We start from the raw sequence: 27,948 nt of genomic DNA, 5'->3' as shown, positions 1-27,948 counted from the left end.
GCGACCCTTGAACTTTCAACTTTACCACCGAGCCGACCAATGGAGAGGGCGGCTCTTGGCGAGTGCGAGGGTTAAAACTCCCGAGCAGAGGAGCCAATGAGAGTTCGGCATGACCTGTGGAACTGGGTTAATCTTCAAAAAAGGGGGAGCGGTCGTTGGGGAGTGAGCGCGGAGGACGAGATCGAGGGGTAAGGCCGGTTCCTTCAGCCGGCGGCTGGCACTTTAGCACCGGAAACGCGTCATTGGCCCGGGGCCCGCTCAGTCCGTGTCCCAAAATGGCGCCTCTGGACCTGGATAAGTATGTGGAGATAGCTCGGCAGTGTAAATACCTCCCGGAAAATGACCTGAAGGTAGTGTCCTAACCCGTTTCCTCATTTTTTCTTACATTTAATTTCCTTCTGCTTGTTTTGCTAAATCTATTTGATGTCTTGGTCGGAGGGCACATTTGTAGCGACGCAACGGGAACTGTCAGGACTACCGGTTTAGGCTCTATCGTCATATTTTGGGGCCTTTCGTCTTGTGCCTTAAGTAATGTGGTACTTGTCTACTTTTTGGGTTTTGACATACGTATAATGTAGGAGAAGTGGACACCCCCCGTCCGCCCAGGGCTATTTTCGGCCGCGTTACAGTGACACTGTTATGCAACTAGAATTAAAAACAGCACAAGTGCTGGCCCTACCGCCCCCTGGGAGGTGTCCACTCGAAGTGGGATGTGTATATATAAATAAACGTTAAATTATAATGTGGCTCGTTTCATCAACGCTACAGTTAACTTTCCCCGTTGCCCGCTGGTCGCGGAAAGAATAGATCACTTCGTAAAGCTGGAAGGTACGCGATTTTCAGTGGTTCGTTTAGTTGCGAGATTCTGTCATGTCATTTTGAGACTATTTAATCACATAATTAATTCCAATCCACCTCCAAGCTACTAACTTTTGTTTTGGTTAGTTCGAGATAAATTGATTTCATTGCATATAAAAGAGAGGCTACATTGTTAACGTTCTGTTGCTTAAAACGGGGCTGAAAAGCTTGAGCTCTTCAAAAATACTCGGCCGTTCTGCAGTTTTTTAAAACTCGAACAGGTATTGGTTATATGGTTTAAGTGAAAGAGGAGGTAGTTGAGACGAGATGGGTTAAAATTGATAGTTATTAGAAAGGCTGGTTTTACTTGAAGTTGATAAGTCACCAGGGCTATATGGGATGCATCTGAAGCTACAGAGAGAAGTAAGCGTAGAAATTGTTGAGGCAATGGCCATAATCTTCTAATCCTGCTCAGATACAGAGGTGGTACCAGAGGACTAGAGAGATGGAGGACTGGTAAGTATTATGCCATGTTTATAACTGGATTGGGTTTTTTGATGAGGTAATAAAGTGGCTTGATGAGGGTAATGGGGTTGTTGTGGTGTACCTGGACTTCCAAAAGTGGTTTGATAAACTACCACATAATAGGCTTGCCAACAAAGTTGAAACCCATGGAACAAAAGTGACAGTGGTACCATGGATACAAAGTTGGCTGAGTGACACAAAACAGAGTAATGGTGAATGATTGTTACTTGGACTGGAGGAAGTTATATAGTGGGGCCCTTCAGGGATTGGTGCTAGTACCACTGCTTTTGTAAGATGTATTAATGACCCAATGTGTAAGGGAGTGTGCCTTTTCTGGGAAATGCATACAAATAAAGGTGAAAAGGATCTCAAAACTGTTGGGACCCGGGAAAGATATCAAATGACAGTTGCACCAGAATCTGATCTAAAGGGCAACACTGATGTAAGCCACTTACTTTCAGCTCCTTTTTCCCCATGCAGTACTTATTTATCTCCAACATCTCAATGACTGACAGATGCAGCACCTCTTCCCCATTATACTTACACTGGTGGGACTGCACTGCAAAAGCTTTGTGTTCCCTTTCCTCTGATTTCTTTCCCCATGGCTTTGCTAAGGGAACCTGCAACCCTTGAACTTTCAGCTTTACCACTGAGCTGACCAATAGCGAGGGCGGTGCTTGGTGAGTGTGGGGGTTCAATTCCTGAGCAAAGGAGCCAATGAGAATTCAGTGTGACCTGTAGATTGGTTTAATCTTCAGAAATGGAGGAGTCATTAGCAAATGTGTACAGGGCACAATGTCAAAACTTTCAGATGATACAAAACTTAGAAGTATTGTGAACTGTGAGGTGGAGAGTTATAGACTTCAGGAGGACATAGACTTGTTGGTGGCATGCTTGGCCATCCTTGGCCTGCTGCATTGTTCCAGTGAAGCTCAATGCAAACTGGAGGAACAGCACCTCATCTTCCGACTAGGCACTTTAAAGCCTCCCGGACTGAATATTGAGTTCAACAATTTTAGATCATGAACTCTCTCCTCTATCCCCACCCTCTTTCAGATCCACCCCTTTTTTTCCCAATAATTTATATAGATTTTTATTTTCCCTCCTATTTCCATTATTTTTAAATGTATTTCCATTCATTGTTTTATCTCTACCTTTTAGCCTATTTCGATCCCTTCCCTTCACCCCACCCCACCCCACCCCCTCTAGGGTTATCTGTACCTTGCTTGTCCTGCTTTCTACCCTTAATTAGCACATTCCTTAGATAATATCACCACCTTCAACACCTCTTTGTCCTTTTTGTCTATGACATCTTTTGGCTATCTCCACCTATCACTGGCCCTCTAGCAGCACCACCGCACCTTTTTCTAAGCTGTGCATGCCCCCAGTTTCATTTTATTCTTCGTCTCATCCGACCCCTCAACAAGAAACTTTGTCTCTTTCTTTCAGGTGCAAAGGAACGCAAGCTCCAACAACTCATCGACACCAACACCCACCCAGGACCCTCCACCCCTGCCTGTCCCTCTGTCCCCATCTCGTCTTCCAATCCCAGCACCGGCCGTGTATTCACCATACCCCCTGACCTTCCCCTCTCCGATGCTGAACGTTCATTGCTCAGCAAAGGACTTAGTTTCATGCCCTTACGCCCTCATCTCAATGAATTTCGGGCTTGGCACGATGCTGAACTCTTCTTCCGCCACCTTCATCTCCGTGCTCACATCTTTGGGCAGGAGTCCTCTCCCCGTTCAACGGTTTCTTTTACCCAACTCCAATATTCTCCCTCCACCTGGACCCCTCCCTCTGGATTCTTACCTTCTCTTGATCTTTTCACTGAGAACTGTCGGCATGACATTAGTCGTCTCAATTTCTCTGCTCCTCTCACCCTCTCTTACCTGTCTCTCTCTGAACTTGCTGCACTCCGTTCTCTCAGGTCCAACCCTGACATTGTCATCAAACCTGCTGACAAGGGTGGTGCTGTTGTTGTCTGGCGCACTGACCTCTACCTCGCAGAGGCTGAGCGTCAACTCACAGATAGTTCCTCCTACCTCCCCCTGGACCATGACCCCACCACTGAACATCAAGCCATTATTTCCAGGACAGTTACTGACCTCATCTCCTCTGGTGATCTACCTTCCACAGCTTCCAACCTGATAGTCTCCCAACCTCGGACGGCCCGCTTCTACCTCCTACCCAAAATCCACAAACAGGACTGTCCCGGCAGACCGATCGTGTCAGCCTGTTCCTGCCCCATGGAACTCATTTCTTGCTATCTTGACTCCATTCTCTCTCCCCATGTCCAGTCCCTTCCCACCTACATCCGTGATTCCTCTGACACCCTACATCATATCAACAATTTCCAGTTCCCTGGCCCCAACCGCCGCCTCTTCACCACGGACGTCCAATCCCTCTACACCTCCATCCCCCACCGGGATGGTCTGATGGCTCTCTGCTTCTTCCTCGAACAGAGGCCCGAACAATCCCCATCCACCACTACTCTCCTCCGTCTGGCTGAACTTGTTTTCACACTGAACAATTTCTCCTTAAACTCCTCTCACTTCCTCCAAATAAAAGGTGTGGTTATGGGTACCCGCATGGGCCCCAGCTATGCTTGTCTCTTTATGGGGTATGTGGAACATTCCTTGTTCCAGTCCTACTCCGGCCCCCTCCCACAACTCTTTCTCCGGTACATCGATGATTACTTTGGTGCTGCTTCATGCTCTCGTCTGGACCTGGTCAAATTTATTAATTTTGCTTCCAATTTTCACCCCTCCATCATTTTCACATGGTCCATCCCTGACATTTCCCTTCCCTTCCTTGACCTCTCTGTCTCAATTTCTGGTGATAGACTGTCCACCAATATCCATTACAAGCCTACCGACTCCCACAGCTACCTCGACTACGGCTCCTCACACGCCGCTTCCTGTAAGGACTCTATCCGATTCTCTCAGTTCCTTCGCCTCTGTCGCATCTGTTCTGATGATGCCACTTTCAAAAACAGTTCCTCTGACATGTTTTCCTTCTTCCTTAACTGAGGTTTTCCACCCACGGTGTTTGACAGGGCCCTCAACCGTGTCCGGCCCACTTCCCGCGCATCCACCCTCACGCCTTCTCCCTCCCAGAAACATGATAGGGTCCCCCTTGTCCTCATTTATCACCCCACCAGCCTCCGCATTCAAAGGATCATCCTCCACCATTTCCGCCAACTCCAGCATGATGCCACCACCAAACACATCTTCCCTTCACCCCCCCGGCGGCATTCCGCAGGGATCGTTCCCTCCGTGACACCCTGGTCCACTCCTCCATCACCCCCTACACCTCAACCCCCTCCCACGACACCTTCCCATGCAACCGCAGAAGGTGCAACACCTGCCCCTTTACTTCCCCTCTCCTCACCGTCCAAGGGCCCAAACACTCCTTTTAAGTGAAGCAGCATTTCACTTGCACTTCCCTCAGTTTAGTCTGCTGCATTCGTTGCTCCCAATGCGGTCTCCTCTACATTGGAGAGACCAAACGCAGACTGGGTGACCGCTTTGCAGAACACCTTCGGTCTGTCTGCAAGCATTACCCAGACCTCCCTGTCGCTTGCCATTTCAACACTCCACCCTGCTCTCATGCCCACATGTCCATCCTTGGCCTGCTGCATCGTTCCAGCGAAGCTCAACGCAAACTGGAGGAACAGCACCTCATCTTCCGACTAGGCACTTTACAGCCTTCTGGACTGAGTATTGAGTTCAACGATTTTAGATCATGAACTCTCTCCTCCATCCCTACATCCTTTCCGATTTCCCCCCCCCTTTTTTTTTCCAATAATTTATATAGATTTTTCTTTTCCCACCTATTTCCATTATTTTTAAATGTATTTCCATCCATTGTTTTATCTCTACCTTTTAGCTTAATTCGATCCCTTCCCTTCACCCCACCCCCACTAGGGCTATCTGTACCTTGCTTGTCCTGCTTTCTACCCTTAATTAGCACATTCCTTAGATAATATCACCACCTTCAACACCTCTTTGTCCATTTGTCTATGACATTTTTTGGCTATCTCCACCTATCACTGGCCCTCTATCCAGCTCTACTTGTCCCACCCCCCCTTAAACCAGCTTATATTTCACCTCTCTTCTATTTTTACTTAGTTCTTTTGAAGAGTCATACGGACTCGAAACGTTAACTGTGTTCATCTCTGTAGATGCTGCCAGACCTGCTCAGTTTTTCCAGGTATTTTTATTTTTGACTTGTTGGTGGAACAGGTGGACATATGGCAGGTGAAATTAAATGCAGAGAAATATGAAGTGATATGTTCTAATGTGAAGTGATACATTTTCGTATAAAAAACAAAGTCAAACCCTATAAAATTAAGGGTACAAAAGTGGATGTAGGAATAGAGGGCCTTTGAGGGTATATGTGCACCAACTTTGAATGTGGCAGGGCAGGTTGAGAAAGTAGTGAATGAGGCATACATGATCCTAGGCTTTACGAATAGAGGGATAGAGTATAAAAGCAGGGAGGTTACGTTGAACCTTTGTAAAACACTGGTTTTGGTTCTGTCTCAACTGGAGTATCATGTCCAATTCTGGGCACCACACTTTAGGAACGATGTGAAAGCTTTAGTGAGAATCCAGAAAAGTACTCAGGAGGTTGATTCCAGGAATGAGGGACTTCATTTATGTGGATAGGTTGGAGAAGCTGGGGTTGTTCTTTTCAGAGGAAAGAAGGGTGATAAAGGTGCTCAAAATAATGAGGAGTCTACACCATTTAAATAGGGAGAAACTGTTCTTTTTGACAGATTGAGAACCAGAGGACACTGCTATAAGGTGAATGGCAAAAGAGCCTAAGGCTCCTTGAGGGAAAAACCTTTTAAAGCAGCGACTGGTTAGGATCTGTGCACTGCCTGGGTATGGCGGAGGCAAACTCAGTCATGGTTTTCAGAAGGGAATTGGACAGGCACCTCAACGCAGCGCAAACGGAGGCAAAATCATCAACTCCCCTGCGATGCAATCTCCTGAAAGAAATTGAGGCCTATTTAGAAAAATCTGGAAATTCCTGCGAACAGTCTGTATTCGTCTATAACAGTTAACTAGCATCTTGCCCTCCTATAAACTGGATGTGTCCTCTTTTTAAGGGAACTTGACACATCCATGAGTCAGGAACTGCAGATGACTAACACCTATGAGATGTTTTGGTGGTGATCCAGATGATGACTGTAATGAATATTTCTTGGCATGTAACCCAGTATTGTTCAGTAGAAGTTGCTGATTAACTTTGAACATGGTTATGGCAACATTGTTTAACCACATGTATTAATTTTAGTGAAAAACATCTTATTTACACTCATATAATACAAGCATATGTGCTTGGTGAGTGTTTTTCACTTAACTAATCACCATTCAGTAACTAAGGAGACGAGACTGTGCACAATCTTTGTTTTCTCTTGCCTTTTCCCAACAAATGCACAAAGGTTGAAGTGAGCGTACTATTGAGATCAAATGGCCAATGATGCTGTTTATTACAGTTTTTATTTATCGTTCAGAAATGGACTTAGCCACATGTATCTTGTGGCAAATCATGCAATTATAGAGTAGTACAGCATAGAAGGAAGCCATTTGATGTATTGAGTTTGTGCTGACATTTTCAAAGAGGAATCCAATTACCCTCACTACACCACTCTTTCCCCTCTCCCTATAGTTTTTTTTCTCCATGTGTTTATCCAATTCCCTTTGGAAGTTATTGCTGAATCTCTTTCCTGCATCTTATCAGGCAGTGATTTCTAAATCCTAACCAGCTGCTGTGTTTTTAAAAATTTTTCCTCATGTCCTCTGGCTTATATCTGTGCCCCCTGATTGTTGATACTTCAGCCATTGGAAACAGTTTCTCTTTATTTATCCTGTCTAGAACGCACATAATTTTAAACACCGTAATCAGATTTCTTCTTGGCTTTTTCTTTAAGGAGAACAACCTCAGCTTCTCCAGTCTATTTGCATGACAGTAATTCCTCACCTCAGGACCATTCTAGTAAATCTCTTGTTTTTCCAAAGTCGTCTTGTTCTTCCTGGAATTAAACAAAATACTCCTGTTTGGAACCAAACTAGTACTTTATATAGGTTTAGCGTAATCTCCTGACTTTTGTGCTCCATGTCTTTATTTTAAAGCCCAGGATCCTATATCCTGCTTTGTTAACCAGCCCATCTACTCCCAGTTGGGGCCAAACTAGCACTTTATATAGATTTAGCATAACCTTGTAACTTTTGTGCTCTATGCTTCTATTTTATAGTCCAGGATCGCATATGCTGCTTTGTTAACCTGCATGTAGCCTTCAAAAATTTGTGCCCAAACAACCCTAGGTCTCTTTGCTCTTGCACCCCTTTTAAAACTGTACCATTAAGCTTGCATTGTCTTTTCATTCTTTCTATCAATATCACCTCACACTCTGCATTGGATTTCATCTGCTATGTCTTCTATACCTGTGACTAGAGCTACAAGGTAAATAGGGTGCCTGGATGTATTACATGAACATTAAATATAAAATGAGAAATACTAACCTTCCTCCAAATAAGCCCTTGATTAAGCCACATTGAGGCTTTGTCTAGCTTTGGTCACATACATATGTGGTTTGACATGTTTCACTGTGACCTCTTCCTGGCAACGCAATGTAAAATCTACTTATTAGTATTGGTCTTTTTTGTCTTTATATTAGACATTAATATGGTATTATATTAACTTGTGCACTGTAGTAGTTCTAAAATAAATGGGTATAGGACACTTTATGGAGCTTCCCAAGTGAAATAAGTGCATACTAGCATTGAATGCATTCAGCCGTTTAAAGTGGCATCTTTAATTTTCAGGTGATATACAGCTACAAAATTGTATCTAGGCTGAACTGACTTTTCACAAACTATATTGCTGGTTATTGGCATGTTGGTATTAGTCCTGTTAGGATGTGTTTGAAATTAGAATCTGGGTATTTGCAAATCTTAATTGTGATTTATGTTCTGAAGGAGAGTCATATTCGACTTGAAACGTTAATTCTGTTTCTCTCTGCGCAGATGCTGCCAAATCTGCTGAGTATTTCCAGAACTTTGTCTTTATATCAGATGGCAAGCATCTGCAGTAATGTTATCATAAATGTAATCTTTTATTAACATTAGCCAAAAAACACTTGAGGACATGGGTGAGTATGTAAAGATAGAAAAAAGGTTTCTCTACTTCTGAGAGTGTCAGTGAATAGAGAAATGATGGAGAATGTTGTGCATTTCAGTATTATAGTTCAAGCATGTTGTTTGAATTTAGTACTCTTTATACTATCAAACTCAAATTTCTACTGTTTTAAAGGCAAGTATCTTCAGCTTTAACTTGAAGTCTGCTACAGGCTAACATTTGGTACAATTCCTATTTGTATTGTGGTCCACTTCCTTCCTGCACACAAGGAAATATATCAGTTGCAATATTAGAAAGTGATGTTGTCCAACTGCTTGTTAGTAACAAAGCAACTTTACATTTTTATCTCTCTATCTGGTATTACTCCTATTGTCATGACCCACTGGGGATAGTGTGCTGCAATATCAAGCCCCGCTGCTCCCTGAGCCGGGACAAATGTGAAAAGTTTGATCAACCCACCTAATTGTTTAATTTGGGTTAACAGAATAGGAGCGCCAGGTTGGTAAACTTAATATGTAAATAACTATTTATTGAACAAACTATTGTTGACCAGTGGCAGAAGAAAGAAATGTGAACTGCTAATTTCTAACTCTATAGCATAAATTCTACCCCTTCTTAAATCCCTATACACACACACAAGACACACAAAAACATGGATTTTACGGGTGGGATAAAACAGTTCAATAGCACCAATTCTGGAGTACAGGTTTCGGTGGGTTGATTTTGATTGATGTCTTCTGAATTCCTTTCAGACCTTGTTGATGACACAAGGTGGTCTTCCAGCACTTTTCAGTATTTAATTCACTGAGCACTTGCCTTTCAATGTCTCTAACAGTGATTTTCCCCTTTGCCTCTCGACAGCGGTTTTCAGAGAGAGAGCAGGTTATAGAGATATGAGGAGAAAAAGCCAACTAGCTATTATTGTGGAATTACTGGAATATTCCACACACAGGAAGGTGAGGTTTTAGGTCTTGTTCTTTCAGGCTAGGAGCTATTCTGCACTGCTCTCATATAAAAACCTGGTCAGGAGCCAATTAAAACGTTGCCAGGCAGTTCCCTTGGTCCAGGACTCCTTTCCGGCACCATCCTGTCTTTTATGGCACACTTTGTTCATGGACTGCAACATTGTATCTATCTCTCATCCTGCTCCAGTGGACATGCCTTTCAAATTGCAGCCATTGTAATTTTAATCCACAGTCCAACAGAAAATAAAAATATTTTTTTTACACCAGTTCAAAAGAAATAAAAATATATGTTCCTTACACTATGTAAAAGGAAACTAGTGCTGGAAATGTTCTCAATTAAATATTTACTTTCTCATTAGTTACTCTTTGCTTGTAATTCTGCTTTAACACCAGGGCATACAGGTAAGTGGAAGGTGTGAAGTATACACCTTTCGGTCCGCCTGCAAGCATGACCTGTCGCTTGCCATTTCAACACTCCACCCTGCTCTCATGCCCACATGTCCGTCCTTGGCCTGCTGCATTGTTCAAGTGAAGCTCAACGCAAACTGGAGGAACAGCACCTCCTTTTCCAACTAGGCACTTTACAGCCTTCCAGACTGAATATTGAGTTCAACAATTTTAGATCATGAACTCTCTCCTCCATCCCCACCCCCTTTCCTATCCCCCCTTTTTTTTTTCCAATAATTTATATAGATTTTTCTTTTCCCACCTATTTCCATTATTTTTAAATGTATTTCCATCCATTGTTTTATCTCTACCTTTTAGCCTATTTCGATCCCTTCCCTTCACCCCACCCCACCCCCATTAGGGCTATCTGTACCTTGCTTGTCCTGCTTTCTACCCTTAATTAGCACATTCCTTAGATAATATCACCACCTTCAACACCTCTTTGTTCTTTTGTCTATGACATTTTTTGGCTATCTCCACCTATCACTGGCCCTCTATCCAGCTCTACCTGTCCCCCCCCACCCCCTCTTAAACCAGATTATATTTCACCTCTTCTATTTTTACTTAATTCTGTTGAAGAGTCATACGGACTCGAAACATTAACTGCGTTCCTCTCCGCAGATGCTGCCAGACCTGAGTTTTTCCAGGTATTTTTATTTTTGTTTTTTATTCACCTTTATGGTTCTGGTAGCTGATTACATTGCTATGCAGAAGAATTTGTTTTCTTTTTGTTGTCTCAACTTAATCAAACTAAAAGTTTCAACAATTGTCAGTAGATGCTCAGGGCTACTTAATTTTCTCTTTACTCTGCTTTTTGTTTACCGTTTTGCATCTTGACTTCTGATATTTGTTGAATTAAACATTTCTTATTGCTATTTCCCCATCCTTTCCCTGCTATCTGCTCTTTTTGGTACTTTTGTATGTCATGTACTTTGAGACTGGGAATAACTGTAGAGTGCGTTGAACATACAGATAAATTAAAATGATAGTGAATTATTGCTGGAAAAAAAGAGACATGCTGTTGAAGCTTTTCGCCTTGCACTCATCAGGACAGAATCGCAAGAATAACAGATCTCAAAGGGAACAACAATTTATACTGCAAGCAGACTCTGATTGGCAGAGCCAATGGTAGGTGCCATGGAGAATGTACCAGGGATTGGTTACCTGTCAAGCTTCTGTTTCATTCAAAAAGGCACAGTGCTTGGATGTGTTCCGCCTTGTATGTGAATATATGTACCTGCTAGCGCACAAGTGAGCCACACTATGAGCCCAACGGATAATCTTAAATTGGTTGTTAGCACAGTCAGGTTTGTTTAGAAAGGTTGTCCAGTCGTGGAATCGCATTTAATGGACATTAAGTTTTGCAAGCACAGGCTGCTTGGGTACGGTCAGGACTTTGCCAGTTGCGTGCAGCCAAAGGGATGTGCTGTTTGATATGATCTGCTGCCTGTCATTGGGATGTGCGACCTACATACCTTGCATCATGCTGGCACTGAAATTCGTCCACCACATTATTCATTCGTGTGGTAGGCAGGGCGTCTTTTTGACTTGATAGCATCATATTAGTGGAGAATACACTCATATACACACATAGTCGCAGCATGAAACGACCAGCTTCACCTGTTGCTCAAATCTTTGACACACCTTGCCTTTCCGAGGTAGACTGGGTACTTTTCAGAACCAAAAGTGGCAGCCTTAAGCCCATTCACGGGTTTGTGAGATATACAGCATCTGATCTGATCAGGGTAGCAATTTTCCCGTAGGCTGTCTTTGTTGCGCCCTATTTCAGCATCAAGTTTGCATGGTGACAAATGGCCGTATTTACAAAGTTGCTGTTAAGACCAATCTTGTACCATGTGGAACTGTAGGAATCCCAATGCAAATATTGACTAGTGAAGGTGGGCTTGCGGTAGACAGAAGTAGAGAACCCATTGGTGGATTTCTCAACTAACATGCCTAGGAAAAGAGAGTTTGTTTACTCCATTTCAAAGGTGAATTTCAACACAGGCTAGATCCTATTGAGTATAAGGAAATTCTTGCGTGCAGCTGCAGATTCAAATATAGAAAACGTATCATCTTCATTTTGGAAATATGCAAGGGGTAGGAGGTTAGGAATAATCCCATCAAAGATGTGTTTCTCTTGGATAGCTACGAAGATATTAATGAGAGCTGGGCCTGGGGGGGTTCCCAGGGCAACACCGCCTATTTGGGCATACATGACGTCATTTAAAACTGTACGCAGCTGTGCAAGTTGTTGAATCCATAAGTTCAATGAATACATTGAACACTTATTTGACACATGCACATATTGAAAAATTACTTTTCATTGTTTGCTTTTTTTTTTTCTTGCCTTGCCCTGAAAGTAGTGACTGTTGAGAATGGATGCAGTGAGTATCAGCAGCCTTGTAAATTGTTTTGAACAATCACGCCAGATGCCTCTTCACCAGGCATTACAGTGAATGACTTCCAGAAGGAGTTACAGAATAGTAATTACGAACCTGAAGGAGCCAAACTTTACTTGGCACTGAAAAAAAATGCAGCTATCTTTCTTACTTTCTTAGCTGAGCTCGGCAATTTAAGACAGACTAGGAATAGAATCTGGGATCCTTCTGTTCTGTATAGCCGAATGGCATGCCAGGTGATGCCTTGCCTCACTGACATCTGGAACTTTCATGCTCGCTTGCCATTCTTAAGAGTTTCAGGGGTGTTCTTGGGCTTGTAGCTTTTTTTCCCTTTTGAAAGATAAAGGCCAGATTACCATCTATTCCACTTGTATGAAATTATTAATGTTAGATAACTAAAGGATTTAATTTAGTGGATGGAGGAAGATTAATGATAAGGCAATTATTGAATCATTTGTTCAATTTGAGATGTTGATTCCAAGGCAAAACACCTGGAAAATGTGCACAAAGACGACCCAAGATGGCATGGATGGATAATATCAGAACATGAACTGGTCTGTCTATGAGATGGGCAGTGGAGAATAGAAATCAGTGGAGAAAAGTTGTTCACAGTGTTACTAACCCTTGGAACGAGGACAGATAAAAAAACAAAAAGACAAAGAAAGATTCCAAAGCTTGTACACACAATGTCTACCTTTTTGAAGGCTTTCCTATCAAAGGGAGCACTCTATTAAGAAAATGAAATTTGGAAGAGTGTTTATTTTTTAAAAAACACTTCATTTCCATTCAACTGTGTTATTTGTGTTTATATTGCATTCTGTACATTTGCATGCTATAATGTGGTGGTTGTTGGCGGTGACTTGCAGGTATAGATATGGAGACACTCCAAGTCAGTTAATGCCACGTCTGTGGTACCAGCAGAGGATTGTGGAGAGTGAGAAAATGTAGTTGCTTAAAAATGTCACCTCATTTTTTAAATGAGCATTGGTGATTCCTTTTCAGGAGATTGGGGGACAATGTAAAACCACAGTTCATTAACCAGCCCTGTTGTGGATCCTTTACTAAGTTAAGAAATGTTATTTAATAAACAGATGGTAACACATTGGCAAATCAGAATGAAGAGTTGTGCTATTCTGAAGAAAATGTGTACTGGCTTTAATTTTTATTTACAAGGAGACCCCATGATGGAGATAGACTTTAGGAATTGACTTTGTGAATGAGTCCAGCCAAGTGTCCATAGTGTCCTTTAAGCCCATAATTACATTGAATGATTACTGATCTGTTTTCAGGAGCCTGCATTATTGGACTTTTGTTACAAATTTAGTGGTTTTAATTTTATTGATCAAAATTTATTTTATATTTTAGCGACTGTGTGACTATGTATGTGACTTGCTTTTGGAAGAGTCTAATGTTCAGCCAGTGTCTACACCAGTTACAGTCTGTGGGGATATACATGGACAGGTGAGTTTATTTTCATTTTCCATTGATTTTGTACTTTTGAAGGGCAGCTAGTCCAGGCTGACTATTACTGATTTCAGAAAGGTATAACTACTTAAGCTTTAGGTATCCTCTTGAATCTGCCTTTTAAATATCAGTTGAAAATCTCCCCCTTTAACTGCTGCCTCACTTGCATTAGTTCCTTACTTTAAAACTGCAAGCGGATTCTTTGTCACATTGATGTCTAATGGTTGGTGCAAATTAGTGTGAATTTCTTTCAGTTGCGTTCTCTCTTTTTTGTATAACAAGTGATTTTTATAAACCTGTGTGTGATATTTTGTGTTCATCAAGGTGGAGATATTGGTGCTTGGGAATGGAACGTTTTCTGTTTTTGGGTACTGTATTCCAGAAGAGTTCATCCCGACTATCAATATGACATTTTCCCCCTACGACCATCCTCCAGTCTGAGTGAGGTTGTTGATTTGGGGGGAATTTGGTGCTTTGCTCCACCCATTTCACCCCATTCATTCCATCAGTCTCAGCTGGATTTGAGCATGGACATCAGAGTCCAGTACATGACCCACCAAACAAAGCAATTACTCCAAATAAATCCTCATTATTCCACAGCACAGAAGTGATATTGCTTGACGTACTTTGCACTAACATTCTGACAAATAATTATTCTTGACAGCAATTGGGGTTACTGCTGTGAACCTCTTAATTCTCTTAAACATATTTAAAAGCTTAATGGTACTTTGGAGACTGAATTTCTACAAAATTCAATCATGTTTAAAAAATGAACATTTGTGTTCAGTTAGTAATTTGGGTGCAGGACAGGATATGCATGTTGAAGTAATGGGGATATTCAGATCTAACATTTCCTGTACAACTTTTTTTAAAAATAGGTTTCATGTTCATAATGTACAAAATGTTCATATCGACAAATTTTAAAATTCTTTTACAGTTTTATGACTTGGGTGAGCTGTTTAGAACTGGCGGTCCAGTTCCTGACACAAATTATATTTTTATGGTAAGTAATTGTTTAAAGCATTATACCATGAATTCTTTGAATTTTAAAATTAATTTTATTTCATAAAAACAGTTCGGTTGTGAAGTTCGAAAACTGACTATCTCGTCTTGGCAGTTGATATTGCATTCATGTCTCAAATTGAACAAAAGTTCAATGGGGGAGGTGGTGGTGTAGTGGTATTGTCACTGGACCAGTAATCCAGAGATCCAGGGTAATGCTCGGTAGTGGGGTTTGAACCATGGTAGATGGTGGAATTTGAATTCAACAAAAAATCTGGAATTGTAAGTCTAATGATGACCATGAAACTATTGTCAACTGTTGTAAAAACCCATCTGGTTCACTAATGTCCTTTTTTAGGGAAGAAAATCTGCCGTCCTTACCTGGTCTGGCCTACATGTGACTCCAGACCCACAGCAATGTGGTTGATTCTTAAATGCCCTCTGAAATGGCTCAGCAAGCCAATTGGATAAGGAATGAAACCGGATGGACCACCCAGTATCGATCTAGGCACCAGAAGTGACAGCGGCAAACTCAGCCCTGTCAACCCTGCAAAGTCCTCCTTACTAACATCTGGGGGCTTGTGCCAAAATTGGGAGAGCGGTCTGACATAGTCATACTCGTAGAATCATACCTTACGGACAATGTCGCATTCACCACCATCACCATCCCTGAGTATGTCTTGTCCCACCAGCAGGACAGACCCGGCAGAGGTGGTGGCACAATGGTATACAGTCAGGAAGGATTTGCCATGGGAGTCTTCAACGTCGACTGTGGACCCTATAACATCAGGTCAAACATGGGCAAGATAACCTCCTGCAGATTACCACCCACAGGACCCCCCACCTGAGCTGATGAAGCAGTACTTCTCCATTATAAAGCACTGAGGGTGGCAAGGGTGCAGAATATTTTCTGGGTGGGGATGTCAATGTCCATCACTAAGAATGGCTCGGTAGCACCACCACAGACTGTGAGCTGTCCTGGTCTTAAAGAACATTGCTGCGAGACTGGGTCTGTGGCAGGTGGTAAGGGAACCAACAAGAGGGAAGAACATACTTGACCTCATCCTCACCAACCTGCCTGCTGCAGATGCATCTGCCCATGACAGCATCGGTAGGAGTACACCACATAGTCCTTGTGGAGACGAAGTCCAGTCTTCACATTGAGGACACCCTCCATCGTGTTGTACGGCACTACCACCGTGCTAAATGGGATAGATTTCAAGCAGATCTACCACTATAAACTGGGTGACCATGCGGCCCTGTTAGCCCTCAGCAGCAGCAGAATTGTACTCTAACACAATCTGTAACCTCAGAGCCTGGCATATCCCCCACTCTACCATTGCCACCACCCAGCCAATGAAGAGTGCAGGAACGCCTAAAAATGAGCTGTTAACCTGGTGAAGCTACAACATGCGATTGCTTGTGTACCAAATAGTATAAGCAGCAAGCAATAGACAGAGCTAAGCAATTCCACAACCAACGGTTCAGATCTTAAGATCTGCAGTCCTGCCACATCCAATTGTGAATGGTGATGGACAATTATGCAGCTCACTGGAAGGAGGAAGCTCCACAAATATCTCCATCCTCAATGATGTGGGGGGGAGCCCAGCATGTCAGTGCAAGAGATAAGGCTGAAGCATTCATAACAATCTTCAGCCAGAAGTGCAGAGTGGATGATCCATCTTGGCCTCCTCCGGAGGTCCCCAGCACCACAGATGCCAGTCTTCAGCCAATTCAATTCAATTCATTCCACGTGACATCAAGAAACAGCTGAAGGAATTAGCTACTGCAAAGGCTATGAGCCCTGACAATACTCTGGCAAAAATACTGAAGACTTGTGCTCTGGAACTTGCTGTGTCCCTAGCCAAGCTGCTCTAGTACTGCTACAACACTAGCATCTACCCGGCAATGAGGAAAATTGCCTAGGTATGTCTTGTACACACAATGCAGGACAAACCCAACCTGGCCAGTTACCGTCCTATCAGTCTACTCTCGAATGTCAGTAAAGTCATGGAAAGGGTCATCATCAGTGCCATCAAGTGGCACTTGCTTAGCTATAACCTGCTCACTGTTCCACCAGGGTCACTCAGCCCCTGACCTCATTACAGCTTTGGTTCAGACATGGACAAAATAGCTGAACTCCAGAAGTTAAGTGAGCGTGATTGCTCTTGACACCAAGGCAGCATTTGACCGTGTGAGGCATCAAAGAACCCTAGCAAAACTGGAGCCGATGGGAACCAGGGAGGAAACTCTCCATTGGCTGGTGTCGTAACTAGCACAAAGGAAGGTGGCTTTTGTTGTTGGAGGTCAATCGGCTCAGTTCTAGGACATCACTGCAGGAGATCCTCAGGGTAAGTGTCCTAGGCCCAACCATCTTCAGCTGCTTCATCAATGACCTTACTTCTATCATAAGGTCAGAAATGGGGATGTTTGCTGATGATTGCAAAATGTCCAGTACCATTCATGACTCCTCAAATGCTGAAGCAGTCCATCCAGTAAGACCTGGACAATATCCAGGCTTGGGCTGACAAGTGGCAAGTAACATTTACGCCACACAAGTGCCAGGCAATGACCATTTCCAGCAAAAGAGAATCTAACCATCGGCCCTTGACATTTAATGGCATTGCTAACACTGAATCTCCCACTATCAGCATCTGGGGAGGGGGGGGTTCCTGTTGACCAGAAACTGAACTGGACTAGCCATATAAATACTGTGGTCAGAGGCTTGGAATCCTGTGGCAAGTAACTCACTTCCTGACTCCCCACAGCCTGTCCACCATCAACAAGGCACAAATCAGGAGCATGATGGAATACTCTCCACTTGCCTGGATGAGTGCAGCTCCAACAACACTCAAGAAGCTTGACATCACCCAGGACAAAGCATCCTGGCACCCCAACCACAGAAATTCACTCTCCCCAACTCTGACACACTGTGGCAGCAGTGTGTGCCACCTACAAGATGCACTGCAGGAACTCACCAAGGCTCCTTAGACAGCACCTTCCAAGCCCATGGTCACTACCATCTAGGAGGACAAGGGCTGCAAATGCATGGGAACACCCCCCTAAGTTCCCCTCCAAACAACACTCCATCCTGACTTGGAAACATATTGGCGTTCCTTCACTGTCGCTGGGTCAAGATCCTGGAACTCCCTTTCTAACAGCACTGTGGCTGTACCTACACCACAGGACTGCAGCGGTTCAAGAAGGCAGCTCACCAACACCACCTCAAGGGCAATTAGAGATGGGTAATAATGCTGATCTAGCCAGCAAGGCCCACATCCATGAATGAATTAAAGAATAAGTATTTTGTAGAACCACATTATGAAAATGAGCTATTTTGTACTATATATGAAATAAAAAGCTGTTAGATGTGCATCTGAACCATCAAAAATGAACATTAGAACTACATATTGTACCAAGTTTATTATTTAAAGTTTAGATTTGTGTATTGTTTCAAGATTATGTAGGTACACAAAATAGCTGCTTGCCAATCTCATGTATAGTATATAATAATTGCGGGAATAGTTCTATTGCTGTTTTTCAGTCTCATTAGAAATACAAACATAAATGTTTTTATAAGTTTTGCCGCACACTCTCTTGCATATGTTTTTTTAAACTGCCTGTAATACTAATGTAACTTGCCATTTTAACAGGGTGACTTTGTGGACAGAGGGTATTATAGTCTTGAAACTTTCACCTACCTCCTTGCATTGAAGGCGAAATGGCCTGATCGCATCACACTTCTCAGAGGAAATCATGAAAGCAGACAAATCACTCAAGTCTACGGGTTCTATGGTAACTTAGTAAATTTAAGTTGAGTAGGTTTTTTAAGATTTTGTGAAAGCTAGCTTGTCTGCTGGGAAAAGAAACAAGGATTTCTTGATCAAAACTTTTGTCAAATTCCAGTATTTTGAATGTTCAGACAAAACTAAACACGGTTTGTTTTAACAGATGAGTGCCAAACAAAATATGGAAATGCTAATGCTTGGCGGTACTGTACCAAAGTCTTCGACATGCTCACAGTAGCAGCCGTAAGTAGATATGTTAATGTTGAAAAATTCTGAAGTACTTGGGGTGTATTCTACTAAAATTGGATGTTGGTGATTAGCAGCCCTTGTACCAAAGAATTGTTAACATGAGGGGGCTTCGCAGTAGTGAAACTGAACTGAACTCATGGTTTGGCAAGAGTAACCTCAGCTGCTTTGATGATCTGGTCATAAAATATTCTCTCTGTAGATAGGATTAACTTGTGTTAAGAGGGATAGTATTGTTAGCCTGTGTTCAGGGGAAGATATCTTTTAAGTGAAGCTTAGAGTCCCCTCCAGTGAATGGAGAATACCAGCTGGCTACTGTAGATTCAACAAACTCTGTTCTCACTGGGCACTTTAACATGAATGCATTTTCAAGGGTGAATGATCAAAGCAGATGTTGAATGTGCAAGTACATTCAACAATATCATCTGGTAACTCAAACATTCATTGAGATATTTTTGAGATCAAAGGACACTGGAGCAGTATATCTTGATCACAATATCCAAGTCTATATAATCAATTTTTATAAAGAAATGTAGACTTGCAAAAATTAATCAATATAATTCAAGTCTACTGTAGTTTTTATTTCTTTGGTCTTTATTTTCACTTTAAGGCAAAGTTGACATGCTGATATTAGTTAGAGATTTCACAAGAAGATCCATTACTTAGTCAGTCACTTTTCAGATCATCTGGACTTTTGCTCAATTCCAGAATTGAGGAAAATTTAGTTAGTTTAGATTTGGATGCTATTCTATTTGTTATAGCTAGAAATAAAGAAACACTAAATTCTGCACTGTGCTTTGTTCCAAGAGTGTAACGTATTATATGTTTGAGAAAATTACTTGAAAATTAGGTTGACCGACCTTGCATAAGGAAGGAAATGAGCATTTTGTATAATGGAAGAATAAGCAAACATAGACTTTCGTCAGTCTAAAACTCTAATACAACCAAACTGATTTCCATTTTGTGCATCATAGTTTTTTGCTTTAGATCCTGCCCAGATGGATGAAATGTGCCATTACAGTCAGTCTTTAGCTGATTGTAGTTAGGCCACTGTTTGTTCCATCATAATTTACCCAGCATGATAGACATGGAAATAATAGTGTCTCTTGCCATGTGCAGAAAAGCAGTGATGTCATTTGCAGGTGACACAATGCCGATTGGATCTTCTTCAGATCCTGAAGCCGTTCAACCAGTTTCTGAGCCCTGCAGCGAGTGGGCAGTCAGGGCATGGCCTCCCCACAGTTTCTGGTGATTGGGATGGGGAGGGAGGGGAGGCTTATGATCTATATGGTGACGGCAGCAATTCCAGATTACAACCTTCATACCCTGCATTTGCAGCTCCGGGGCTTCTTTCCAGTGATCAGCCCGGGTTAGGGGAGGAAGAGGCTCTGGAGTGGGAGAAACTAGGTGAATGGCTTCAGGATCTGAATAAGATCCAACCGGAAGAAACCCCGGAGCTGCAAACGTGGGATATGGAGGTTGTAATCGAGAAATGCAGCCATCACTAGGTGAATCAGAAGCCTTCCCTCCCTCCCCATCCCAATCCCTGGCTCCATTCCCCCCCGCTCCATGTCACTGACTTGGAGAAGGTGAGACTTTAATAACTGTTTGATGAGCATCTCTGCTCCTGGCTGTTGCCTACTCCGTTGCTTGCAATAACAACACAGTAAAAAAGTACAACGGTGCATGCGCAGCATTAACAGCGAGCACAACCAAAATAATAACATTTCAAAATTTACATGAGAGATACATGGAAGTACCATGCATGTAATCTATGCTTTTCAATGATTTGCCACTGCATAGTGCCTTTAATGTAGCACAACATGCCAAGACACTTAACATAAGGGCTGGGAGAGAAGGAGAAGAACATGGTTGGCAGCTGAAACTGTGTTAACTTTTGGGCTTTTTAGGGTGAGGAGAGATGTAGCAAAGTGAAGGAGTTTTGGAAGAGAATTCCAAAGTGCATATTAAAATGGTTGGACGTTCTGCTGCAAATGGCAGAACAAAGGGAATGGGAAGAATGCAGGTTAGGCTAGAGTTGGTACTGCGGACATGCAAGCTGGAATATATGGCTTAAGTTGCAAAATTAGATTCTGCAAAATAATGAACTAGGACAATGTTGTCCACAAGCTAGGTAGAAATCAGGTGTGGCATGTGACACTTTTAGTCAGATGCACTGACTTCAAAGGAAACATCTTCCATACAGGTAAATGTACTTAAAACATATTTCATTCATGTGTGCTGTTCCCGAAGGCAGGTCCTTGGTTAATTGTCTGCTGATGCTTCGTCCTCAGCTGTTTCTCTCGGCAGTTTTTTTTTTACATTAGTGATGGTTTGCTGTTGCTTTCCATACTCCGACGTGGCAGGGAGGCAGGTCCCAAGTCTACCTTAGCTGGAACATGAATTTAACCCGTGCTGTTTGCATCGTGCTGAACCACACTCGCCAACTGAGCTAATCGGCCTCATCATTTTTTATTTAATCAGATATGCACCTGAATTTCCAATTAGCCACATTTGGCTAGTGACAAATGGATTGGACAACATTAAACTAGAATAAGGATTTTGAATTTACTGTGTTGGGGGTCAGCATGGCTGCTTTAAGGAGGAGATGATGTCACCCCTTGAGTTGAAAAGAAGAGTGCATTTGCAATGCAATGATCCAGTTTGCCAGTCTGTTTTTAAAAGCTTTATCTTGCCAATGAACTATCTGTTCTGTTCTACTTCCAAAGCATGGTACTAATAAATCTGAATAAAGTTTATGCACTCGAATGTATACTATTGACTTCAATGCATGTTTTACAGCAAAAAAAAGCTCGATCATTGTTTGAGGCTGATGGAGCCAAAATCTGAATTTCCAGTTGTGCTGAACTCTGGGAAGGAGAGAAAAGCATAGCTGACACATCACTCATTTCTGCACTGACCTATATTGGCTTCTCATCCCCCAGGGCCTCAAATTTGTGTGCTTATCATCCTTGGCCACCCTGGGCATAACTCTCTTTTCCCCTGCCCTCTGCGCACTGTGCACCCGCCCCCGTGCTCCCTGCCGCCGCCAATACACAGACAACGTGACTGCCCTTCTTTAAAAACAAAATTTAGCCATGTGCATTATCCAGCCCCACAACTTCATCGCACCATTCGTGATCCTGACTCATATTCTGATTTCCTGCTTTAAATCTCTTCATGCCCCTCTTTTAAAGATCCTGTTATTTGACAAATCAAACACTCTTCAATTTTGTTGCAGCGTCAGTTTCTTTCCTTGTGTCTTTTAAATGTCTTGGGACATTTTTCTACATTAAAGACATTGTGTAAATGTATAAAAGCAAAATACTGCAGACGCTGGAAATTTGAAACAAAACCAGAAAATGCTGGAAAAACTCAGCAGGTCTGACAGCCTCTGTGGAGAGAGAAAAAAAAAACAAAGTTAATGTTTCAACAAGGGCCACAAAGACTCGAAACATTAACTTTTTTTTTCTCTCTCCACAGATGCTGTCAGACCTGCTGAGTTTTTCCAGCATTTTCTGTTTTTGTTGCATGAATGTATGTTGCTTTTGACAATACTCTGGAAATGTAGAAAATAGGAGCAGGCGTAGGCCATTTGGCCCCTCGAGCCTACTCCGCCATTCATGGCTGATCCGCTATCTCAATGCCATACACCCACTCTCTCCCCCATACCCCTTGATGCCTTTAGAGTCTAGAAATCTATCTATTTCCTCCTTAAATATATTTAGTGACTTGGTCTCCACAGCCTTCTGTGGTAGAGAATTCCACAGGTTCACCACCTCTGAGTGAAGGAGTTTGTCCCCATCTCAGTCCTAAATGGCCTACCCCGTATCGTGAGATTCTGACCCCTTGTTCCATATCCGCCCCAACCTGAGCAAACACCATTCCTGCATCCAGTCTGTCCAGCCCCATCAGAATTTTATACATCTCAATGAGATCCCCTCTCATTCTTCTAAACTCCAGTGAATACAGACCTAGTCAATCCCATCTCTCCTCATATGATAATCCTGCCATCCCAGGAATCAGTCTGGTGAACATTTGCTGCACTCCCTCTATGGCAAGTATATCCTTTCTTGGGTAAGGAGACCAAAACTGCACCAAGTATGATCTCACCAAGGCCCTGTACAGCTGCAGTAAGACATCCTCGCTCCTGTACTCAAGTCCTCTTGCAATGAAGACCAACATACCACTTGCCGCCGTAACTGCTTGCTGCACCTGCCTGCTTGCTTTCAGTGACTGGTGTACAAGGACACCCAGGTCCCTTTGTACATCAATATTTCCCAATCTATCACTATTTAAATAATACTCTTCCATTCTGTTTTTCCTACCAAAGTGGATAACTTCTCACCTATCCACGTTATAATGCATCTGCCATGTATTTGCCCACTCACTCAACTTGTCTAAATCGCCATGACACCTCTTAACATCCTCCTCATCACTCACATTCCCACCAAGTTTCGAGACTTCCCATTATATAGTTTTAAAAGGAAATGCAGCAGCATAGGCATGGTTGATAGGAGGAGGGGAAATAGTATACCCCATGAATAAATGCTAATTCTAGTTCTGTGCATGTATATATAAAATTAACATGATTGTACTTGGATATAGGAAGCAAAATCTGAATTTGGCAACATAAAAGTGGGGAGTTTGGCAAATGACAAGGAAAACTTTTACAAATATTTTCAGGAGCAGAAGCCTTCTAGTCGGATGGGCAGACAGGTGACTAAACTAATGAGGTTAGCATATTTTAGGTGGGAAACCAGGAATGAGATTATACACTCAATGGAAAGAACTGAAGGATGTGGATAAACTAAGAAAGGGAATTATGTATCTGAATTTCTGAAAATGCAGGTAGATAAAACAAGTTTAGGAGAAAAGTACATTGGCCCAATTATTGCTGTCAGTGGGAAAAGTGCTGGTGCTCACTGCTGACCTTGAAGAAAACTGCCCTCAAAGATATAGTGATCTTTTTGGTGTGGATTTCACCTTTCCCTACATTAATTTCATTGGGGATCTCTGCTATCCAACAACAATTGTCATCAGACATACTAAGGAGCCAGTCACATTGAAGAATTCTTACAGACATCAAACCAGGCAGTAACTAGCAAGTATTACCATTCACTTTACAGAAAACAAAATAAAGATTGGGACATACACATGGGATTAAGGTAGGAACTGAAATATCATAAACATTTTTAAATATTTTAATTTATGGAATTTTTAGCATAGCATGGAGAAAATTGGAATTCCACAAAAATAATAGTTTTCAGGGCTAGAAATGTTATTCAACAGTAATTATTATCTAGCACGCCACTAAAAACCCAGTTAGACCTCAGAACAAGATGTGACTTTTTTAATGGTCAATCTAATTGAGTAGAAAATGGAAGTTCACATCAAGCCAATGATTTCTAATTGTTTTCCACCTGCAAGGACTTAAACAGAAAAGGTTGTGGAGGAGCAGAGAATTATTGACAGTAGCTCCTAGATTTTCACATTTGACAACACATGTGGACACCAGAAGTTGCTGTCAGTTTCACAGTTGTAATGACTGAGCGCTGACTTTTCCGACAACATTACCACAAAATCTGGGCCATCATTTGAAAAATTGTAGAAGAAAATAATTGGTTATGCTATTGTTGGAATGCTATATGTAGTTTGATAGATGGGATGTTAAATCCATAGTAAGTGCGCAGTGTGGATTGGCCAGGATGATTATAGTTGGGGAACTATAATTAGGAAGAGACCTTAGAAATATTGGGATTTTCCACTCAAGCAGAAAAAATTAGGAGGAGACTTAACATAAGTTTTCAAATCTATTAAGGGTTTTGATTGAGTGACAAAAGGTTGTTTCCTTCAGTTGTGAACTCGGTGAGCGGCCATCAACTTTAAAATTTAGGAGCAAGGAGACCGGTTAGGAGAAATTTCCTCAAGGGTTGTTAGATCTTGAAATATTTTATATCAATAAGTGGCTACGCTACTGCATTTTTTTTTTTGGAAGGGAAAATTTGATTAAATATTTGAAGCAGAGGAAGATATGGGATTCTGGGGAGATTGTGGGTGAGCCGGACCAGTTGGATTTCTTTAACGACGAGTTGGCACGCACAATAGGTTGAAGGGCTTCTTTATCTTGTCAGTTTGTATGATTTTATAGTTAAATATATAAATCAGCATTACTTTATGCTCAGAATATTTTTATAGGGCATTTAATTACAAAGGCAATTAATTTATATTCTTCCACATCAGTTGATAGATGAACAGATCTTGTGTGTGCATGGCGGACTTTCTCCTGATATCAAAACTCTAGATCAAATCCGGACCATTGAGCGTAACCAGGAGATCCCACACAAAGGAGCCTTTTGTGACCTCGTATGGTCAGATCCTGAGGATGTAGATACTTGGGCCATCAGTCCTCGAGGAGCAGGCTGGCTTTTTGGAGCAAAGGTTACAAACGAGGCAAGTTGTCAAATACAGACTTTCAAAGAACTTCAGTATTTTAGGGGTAGGAGGGAAAGCTGATGTAAAAAAAAAGTTAGTGTTAACTATTGTCCTTTTACTAAGTAATTTTGAAAGTTAGAATATTCTGGTCAAATCATATTTTCATATTTGCATACTGTTTTTTTTTCATATTTTGCATTCTCTTTCTACCTTTTTATGAAGTATATATGACACATAAACAGGCCATTCAGCCTGACCAGTCTGTGCTGGCATTTATGCTCCACTCACTTCTTCCCATCTTTCCTCATCTAAATCTGCCATTATAACCTTCTATTTCCTTCTCTCTCATATGTTTGTCTAGCTTCCCCTTAAATGCATCTATACTATTTGCTTCAACCACTCCCTGTGGTAATAAGTTCACATTCTCAGCACTCTTTTTGGGTAAAGAAGTTTCTGTTGGATTTCTTGGTGACAATTTTGCATTGATGGTCTCTAGTTATGCTGTTCCCCAGAAGCGGAAACATTCTCCCCGTATCCACTCTATCAAAACCTTTCATAATTTTAAAGACTTCTATTCGGTCATTCAAGAAAGAAGAGACCCAGTCTGTCAAATGTTTTCTGATATGTATGCATAAGACATTTCTGGTATCATCTTTGTACTACTTCTCTGCACCCTCTCCAGTGCTTCAAATTCTTTTTATAATATGGTGGTTAGAACTGCAAGCAGTAATCTAAGTGTGGTCTAACCAAGGTTGATACACATTTAGACTAACTTCTCTACTTTACAATTATATCCTCTAGATATAAAGTCTAGTGCTTGGTTTGCTTTTTTTATGACCTTGATGTATTTGTACTCCAAGATCCCTTTGTTCCTCTACCCCACCTAGACTTGCACCTTCCCAAATAATAATTGATCCCCATATTCTTCCTATCAAAATGTATTACTTCATTTATCTGTGTTGAGCTTCAGTTGCCAATTATTTGCCCATTCTGCAGATTTTTTCATGATCTTCTGTAAATTATTGCAGCCCTCCTCAGTATTCGCCATTCCCTCAATTCCCCCCTTGCCTGATACAGTTCAAGACAATCCTTTTTCTGAAATCTATGAAGTGTTTTTGTGACTTGATTTTGTATGAAATTAGGACACATGACTATTGTCCAGAGAAAGTGTCTTGAGTTGCATGACAAAAAGATCAAGTGTTAATAGATACAGGTGTGTCACTACGAAGAGAGCCATTCAGGATAACACTTGGACAGTGATGTTTTTATTTTCTTTCCTCTGCTTTTACCTTTTTTCCCCTCTCTTAAATTTAGCACCCCAGAAATTAATCGCACTAACCTTTATTACTGTCCTGGCTGAGCTGAAAATTATACTTGATGGCCTTTGTATATTGACTATAACTTTTATTTTTTCTCTCCCTCCTTCAAAATGAGTTGGTGCAATATGCACCATGAATCTGGTGAAAACGCTGTGCACTCCTCTCAGTCCACAATATATCAAACTTACCTTAATTCAGTAATGGACCACTAAGTGGCGCTCTGCTCCTCAACTTTGGTATTTTAACTAAATATAATAAAGTTCAGCCATGGGCCTTTCCTTTCTACATTTTTTTAAAACATTTTTCTTTTTGTTTTGTAGTTTGTTCATATCAACAACCTGAAACTAATCTGCCGAGCACATCAGCTAGTTCATGAAGGATATAAATTCATGTTTGATGAGAAGTTGGTGACTGTGTGGTCTGCTCCTAACTATTGCTACCGTTGTGGAAATATTGCATCAATCATGGTCTTCAACAACGTAAACTCAAGGGAGCCAAAGTTATTTCGTGCAGTTCCAGATTCAGAGCGTGTAATTCCACCAAGAACAACAACACCCTATTTCCTTTAAAATATATTTTGTTCTCAGTAAAAAAAAAAATTTCTTAAAATACAGTGAGCACAATGGACTGTAAACATACATTGTGTTGTGTAGACAAGGTTCAAGATGTAGAATTTCAACCATTCTATCAAATATTTTAAATGCTAAAATGAATAAAGTGGTCTAAAGGGCTGCCTTTTTCTTTTGTTTTTAATGCTAGCAGATATTGAGAAGCTGATTTATGTGCTCCAGTAATTAAAAATTTGTACATTAAAATAATTGTATTGATCAGTTTTCAAATTTCATTGTATTTTAATATAGTAATATGGTGACAACAACTCTCATAGGTTAAAATATTGAAAATAAACTGCTTTATTATTAACTCCAATGTTTACTGCCCTTTCTGATTTAAATCAGTGATATTTAAATTTGGGAGATTTTTCGTTATTACATTAGCTATGTATATACTGAAACATGAAGTCTTGTAAATAATTAGATCATTGATGTGCAAACTAAGCATTTAATGGTGCAAGTTATTTAAAACTGTTTCCAATGTATAGAACGTTTTATATTAAGACTGTTTAATATTGTATTAGCTTTTAGCATTTGAATATTTTGAAGCTTCAAAACTGACTACTCCAACATTTTGATAAGTTAATTAACCAGTCTCATTTGCCTTGCATTGGAAACCTTCCTTTTGTTTCCAAGATGTGTTTGAACAACTTTTGCTTTTATTTCCCCTACTGAGTACATTTGCTTTTCTTTTATCTTAGAATGTGGATCCATACATGCAGAATGTCATCCAGTATCTTGCCCAAGTAGCCATTGTCCTAGATTTGGCTGCAGTAATAATGGCAAAACTGAGC

General features: G+C 41.4%; 1 protein-coding gene across 1 annotated transcript; it reads left to right on the top strand.

Annotated features, from left to right (window-relative positions):
- Positions 1–14: 14 nt before the first annotated feature.
- ppp6c (protein phosphatase 6, catalytic subunit) lies at positions 15–27,464 on the top strand. Its single transcript, XM_078549895.1, has 7 exons — positions 15–350; positions 13,655–13,750; positions 14,691–14,756; positions 18,409–18,550; positions 18,707–18,786; positions 25,033–25,242; positions 26,864–27,464. The coding sequence occupies exons 1-7, from the start codon at positions 276–278 to the stop codon at positions 27,110–27,112; spliced, it is 918 nt and encodes a 305-aa protein (XP_078406021.1). The 5' UTR covers positions 15–275; the 3' UTR covers positions 27,113–27,464.
- Positions 27,465–27,948: the final 484 nt, after the last annotated feature.

Source organism: Cetorhinus maximus, chromosome 10 (genome assembly GCF_964194155.1).
Source record: "Cetorhinus maximus chromosome 10, sCetMax3.hap1.1, whole genome shotgun sequence".
NCBI classification, from domain to species: Eukaryota; Metazoa; Chordata; class Chondrichthyes; order Lamniformes; family Cetorhinidae; genus Cetorhinus; species Cetorhinus maximus.
The sequence above is the reverse complement of the archived record's forward strand: the minus strand, read 5'-3'. Positions and strand labels throughout refer to the sequence as shown.

Coding starts and splice junctions, on each gene's coding strand:
- ppp6c (XM_078549895.1), top strand. CDS start 276: ATGGCGCCTCTGGACCTGGATAAGTATGTGGAGATAGCTCGGCAGTGT. Junction 14,757..18,408: donor ACACAAATTATATTTTTATG/GTAAGTAATTGT, acceptor CCATTTTAACAG/GGTGACTTTGTGGACAGAGG. Junction 18,551..18,706: donor TCAAGTCTACGGGTTCTATG/GTAACTTAGTAA, acceptor TTGTTTTAACAG/ATGAGTGCCAAACAAAATAT.